Source organism: Triticum dicoccoides, chromosome 1B (genome assembly GCF_002162155.2).
Source record: "Triticum dicoccoides isolate Atlit2015 ecotype Zavitan chromosome 1B, WEW_v2.0, whole genome shotgun sequence".
NCBI lineage: Eukaryota > Viridiplantae > Streptophyta > Magnoliopsida > Poales > Poaceae > Triticum > Triticum dicoccoides.
The window spans coordinates 648674791-648680319 of NC_041381.1; the positions used below are offsets into that span (position 1 = coordinate 648674791).

At 46.2% G+C, this 5529-nt stretch overlaps 1 protein-coding gene across 3 annotated transcripts; it reads left to right on the top strand.

Annotated features, from left to right (window-relative positions):
* Positions 1–237: 237 nt before the first annotated feature.
* LOC119349371 lies at positions 238–1219 on the top strand. 3 transcript variants are annotated; one of them, XM_037617393.1, is made up of 3 exons: positions 238–686; positions 781–843; positions 946–1219. In XM_037617393.1, exons 1-3 carry the CDS (start codon positions 392–394, stop codon positions 1191–1193), a joined length of 606 nt encoding a protein of 201 aa, XP_037473290.1. In that variant the 5' UTR covers positions 238–391; the 3' UTR covers positions 1194–1219. The 3 variants fall into 3 exon arrangements, with proteins under 3 accessions (XP_037473290.1, XP_037473292.1, XP_037473291.1); XM_037617395.1 differs by having other exon boundaries at positions 801–843; positions 946–1180; XM_037617394.1 differs by having other exon boundaries at positions 409–843; positions 946–1180.
* Positions 1220–5529: the final 4310 nt, after the last annotated feature.

The following is a 5529-nucleotide window of genomic DNA, read 5'->3' on the forward strand; positions in this document are numbered from 1 at the left end:
GGCAAATTTTCTTGAATATCCTTATTCGTCTTCATTTGTCTCGTTGAAGGCTTGCTTTTTGTTGTTTTTGTATTTATAATAACTCTTTTTTCTTGGTCTTTCTCCATTCTTGGACGGCCAAATAGCTCTTATAGTCTTCATAGCATTGTAGTTGTAGTCATCGATGATATTGGGAAGATTGCATAGATGGTGGACAACGTGTAATGCCTGGCCGTACGCCGCACCATCTTTTTTTTAAGGTTTGGTAGTAGAATTGAGTTGCAATATAGTGGTTCATACAGAGAAGGGTAACGTGTGATTTACATTGTCTACTACAATGCCGCTGATTCATGCTTCGGCGATGTAATAAGCATGTGAGGACACGTACTCTCTCACTCAGCTAGCTACATACATGTGGCGCACCTGCTCCGCTCACCCTCGACACGTGTCTCGCCAACAGTCAAACAGAGCAGAGGAAGGGGGAGAGAGGAGCAGAGGCAGAGGAAGGGGGAGAGAGGTCGGCCGGCCATGGATGGCAGTGGTGCCAAGGCGGGCTATGCGCACCACCACGGCACCGCCACTCGAGGCCTTTAGCCGCACCGTCGAGCTGTGCAACTTCGGCATCGGCCTCGTCGCCGGCTTCCTCCTCGTCACCGGCGCCTACTTCTCCAACACCAAGTTCGACGCCATCCACATCGCCCCGCTCAGTAAGCACCTCTCCCTACGTGCATCTGCATTCACCTCCTCCTACCTCCCCTTCTCGCCCACGCCCCTGACCAATCCCAATGTGTGCGTGCGCAGTCGGCCCCTCCGAGAACCAGATTGCCTCGCCGGTGGGCACCGACGGCTCGAAACGCCAATTAGGTGATGAATCCCTCCTCGGCGCTGGCATTTCCGCCGAGTCCCATGTGTGAATCGAAGAGGCTGACTGACTGACGCCCTGTTTGTTCCTCCTCTTCTCTTCAGATTTGGGCGTGTCGGGGCAGGACGCAACATTGTCCATGGAGGGAGCAAGGGCGAGGTGCTGGACACGGACAGTGAGGACGACAGAAGCAACCCCTCCTCGGCGTAAGGTAGGCAACAAACCATTTGATTATTACTGTCATGCACCGGCCATGGCCATGGCTCGAGCTGCAGCGGCCGCCTGCCTTACCCATGCACTTTGGGGAAAAGGTGAGAGCAAACTGTATACTGACATAAACAATCATAGCTAGAATGAACATTATTCGGGAGTGTCAACACTCACATGATAGAGTTTCAAGTGAATCTGAAGCCACAGATGTTTGAACATATGCCTTTACTGAATGGATGAACTCTGTCTGGAATTCCCCTGCAAGTAGTACAACTCTAGTGTTTCAGACAGTGATAAATCATTAAATCAAACCAAACTGAAATTTGAGACGCTTAAAAAACCACATACCTTTAGTAGAATGGAAAAAAAATGTAAAGGCACATATAGTGTACTTGTGAAACTATTTTCAGCTCACCCTGTCCTACCTAAACCACAAACGGAAAAATGTAATGAAAATCCACCTTCCATTAGAAAGAATAGGATGTAGATGAAAATTCTAAATCTATAGTGAAAACATAAATAGACGAAAGTTCCTCGCAACAACCGAGCAAGATTGCAAGTATGCATCATGAAATTCAGCGTGTGTACTTGTGCCAACAAATAAACTACAATACACAACCAAAACTTGGGTGGTAATATACTATGTCGATGCAAACTTGCATCAATTAGTCTAGACAACCAGAAGTAACAATGCAGTGCTCCTAATAGAACCGTGGAAGCCAGCCTATATGGTCCCTTGCTCCTTTGTTCATTTATTGTAAAATTCACTTTTAAAATAAAAAAACATCAATATTGATTCCTGTAGGTGTCAATAATGGATGGTTTGAAAACTGCTAAAACAGTACACTCAAGTGATTGTGATGCGGATAATTCAGAAAAAGAAGCAGCACAAGTAATGCCAATTTTCATGGTCTTCCTCTTTTGAAACCCGCAAACTGACATGATCATTTGGAACATTGGTCGAAGGACTAAGTATCCATGAATTTGGATGCCTTTCTCCGACGTTTGCTCAAAATAGCTGGTCCATCAATCTTACAGCGCAAATCATGTCACGGTTGCCTTGCATTAGTCATTTTGCGCCTGCTTGCACCAAGATAATACATATGATAAAAGGAATATTAAAGCTCAATGAGATTAATTAACATGATGTTGCAAGATAAGTACTGACAGTTTGGGCATTCGTGCATGGTACCCTGTCCCAGAAGCTTACTTCCTCAACTCCAACTTGATAAGAACAGAGAAGTTACATATAATAAATTAGTAAAACTGAACTCACCAAAAATGTTGGGTCATGGAAAACAGTTTCAAATATCGTGTAAGATAACCAGGTTGCTGCCACATTTTAACCGACACATGCATGCTCCAAGTCTAGCACCACGGCAGCGGCCCTCCACTTTGCCGGGGACGCCAAGCACATCACATTCACCATGATTGTCGCCGGTGCTGATTCTGCAGCCACCTCCTCCTGGTTGGATAGGCCCTCCTATACGTTGGGATCTTCGTGTTACAGGGCACTGTGAGGTGATCTTGTCCCCTTTGATGCTCCTGCCACAAACTTTTGTAGAAATGAACACATTGCAGTGGGATGCAACTTTAAAATGTTAATCAGCGGCAAAATAAGATGGATATGGCGGAGTGCCATAACCTGATGGGAGGCCAGCAGCCAAGCCCCTCTCCCTTTAGATAGTTATATTACCTGAATAACTGACATGTAGTCCTGAAATTAGGTACGTCTCGAGCATAGAAATAGGGCTCGAGCATAGAAATAGAAATAGAAATTGAAATAGGGCTCGAGCATAGAAATTAATGGTTGGACACCTGAAATTGAAATAGGGCTCGAGCATAGAAATAGAAAAGTTATTTATTTTTATCCTATCATCATAGCACCATGCATCAGTATACTTACCTACAAATAAATAACTCTAAATTGATTTCTTTTCAGCCCAGATCAAGATCTCTTTTAGAGACAGTAAAGCGGTTTTCATTTTCATCAATTAGAATGCTTTTGCTGAACTGTTCATAAAGTGTTTTCAGGTGCAAAATTTTAAGACTTCAGTTCAACAAATTAAAAGATAAATTGATAAGAAAATAAATTACGAACGCCCTCAAGTCTAGAATACAGGAGCAAGACGGGGAAGCAACCCAGCTCTGCAGCTGCAAGGCTATGTGAGTAGCAAGCAGCGTAGCACAGGCCGGTGGCCCAGTGTAGACGGGTCACGGTAAAACGTCACAACCATGCGAAGGTCGGGGAAAACGGCGGGCACCGCCGCGACCGCGACCGCAACGGAGCGGCAACATCGCTGTGGCAAGGGAGCAAAAGAACATGAGAGATAGCACGAGTGCAGTCACAACCCCCACAGCCGGCCACCGGACGCGTTCACGCTCGGCCTGCCCATCATCAGGCCGTCGGCGCCCCGCCGTCCGCATGGGGGCGAGCTCCTTCTCGATCCGCCGCGGCTTCCGCGTGCGTCCCCGAAAGCCGTCGTTGATAACCCCGGCGAAGAGAAGACGGGGGAAGGGCGCGTCGGGAAGAGAACACGAGGATGAAGCAAGGCAGGGGTAGGGGGCTGATATGGACGGCGACCGAGGTCTTTGAGATGCCCACGTCTCGGAGGCAGTGAAGGGCGGTGAAACAGTCGCATGGGATTTGACCAGATCCTTCGAGAGGATCAATGGAAGGGTAGACCAGGAAATATCTGGAACCACCGGCTGAACCGACAGATGTAAAAAAATCTGAAACGTGGCGATCGTACCTCGTACGTGTCACACGATCGAAGCCCACGAAAGCAGCGTTCGCCACATCAAAATAGAATGTGCAAAATGGTAACGTGGTCAAACACAGCTTCACATCGATGTGACAACTCAGGATAACACGCGTCAATTTACCAAGACACCGTAGAAAAATTCAAAAAAAACCAGAAAAATGAAACCCTTACGGGCCTAGTCTTCTTAGTATATATAATACCCCTAAACTGCAATTGTATGACCTTTAACTTATATTATTATGTAACTTCCGTTGTGTCTAGGATAGCAACAACTTGGACAACTTCATTCATATTCTCTTCCATTTTAGCAAAGGTGTTCTTACTGCCAATGCAACTTGCAAAAATGCTACTAGAACAAAATCAAATCAACCATAAAAATGCTAGCAGGCAAAATCAAACAACAATCTAAATGCTAGCAGAACAAAATCAAACAACAATCAAAATACCGCACCTACGATGCTCAACTCAGTATACCCAAGTCTCTCCCCAGCCTCTGACCAATCCCAGCCAAATAGATAGCTCGTGCATTTGACGGATAATCCATCTCTAGCAACTTTGGAGAATCTTCGAAGGACAAAGGCGATGAAATAAAGTGCAAATCCGCAAATCTGCTGTCGAAATGCGGGCCGGGCGTCAACATTGTCCTCGACTTGGTTGATGGCTTGGGAGAGGCGGAAGTGCCCGGTGGCACCTACCACCAGGGGCGATCACGCGTGCGGGGAGAGGTGCGCCGATGATGGCATGCTGGCGCCGAGGAGGACGGCGACAATGGCGATGTGTGCGACGAGGGAGGCGTTGAAGGCGTCGTGTGACAACGGCGACTGGAAATGACCCTGGCGGTGGCGGCAGATCGTTAGGGTTACGGATCAGGGACGGAGATAGGGGTCGCGTGCGATGGGTATGGAGCCAAACAACGATGAAGTATGTGGACCGGCGGGCCAACCCCGATACGTACTAAAGTGGGTATGATTTGCCAAAAGTCCATATTACCCTTTAAACGTTTAGTGAGGTGGAGGGAGGGGGTTGTAGCAAGGCTCGGATTAATTTTGCTATGCTTGTTTTTGGGCTAGCATAACTCAATGTTGTAAATGGAAGGGTCGGGCTGTGAGGGTTAGAGCTTCTTTGGGGATGAGGATTTACAGCACGCAAGTGCGGGGGCACTCAGCTCCCCGGTACCGTCTTTTATTTTGGCATCCGATTTTCAAAGTTCTATATCTTTTAAACAAAAATTCCACATTAAGTTATGTTTTCATATTCGTGTTTCTCATGACCAGCGCTTTGAAATAAGATCCATTTTGAATATATTTTGGCGACTTTTAGAAAAATATGTTAAGTTTCAATGTTAAAACTTAGTATGAGCAGCCGATAAAAAATAACTATTTTGTGTCTACAACCGGCAGAAAAAGTTGCTTAAAATTATATCTCTAAAACTTATTGAAACTAGGCATTTTTAGATGCAAAAACCGTAAGTTTCATCATTGAAACTTAAAGTTTTTCAGGGATTTTCCTTTTAACTGTCCCCGATTCAACTACTTCGTGAAACGCGCGGTAAATCAAGCGGGTGGCAGGTCTTGGCAGGTGAGTGTCCCCGCACTTACGTGCCCCCCTGCGAATTTCCGGCTTCTTTGGTTCAAATAAACTTCATAGGAATGCAGGAGGATTCATTTCTTAGGAACCGAGGGATCCTTGCCAGAGCCTGCTAGCCACACTCGT

Excerpts from the sequence above, each read along its gene's own strand:
- LOC119349371 (XM_037617393.1), top strand. The coding sequence starts at position 392 with ATGTGGCGCACCTGCTCCGCTCACCCTCGACACGTGTCTCGCCAACAG. Across the intron at positions 687-780 it reads CATCCACATCGCCCCGCTCA|TCGGCCCCTCCGAGAACCAG; the intron begins GTAAGCACCTCT and ends GTGCGTGCGCAG. Across the intron at positions 844-945 it reads CGGCTCGAAACGCCAATTAG|ATTTGGGCGTGTCGGGGCAG; the intron begins GTGATGAATCCC and ends TCTTCTCTTCAG.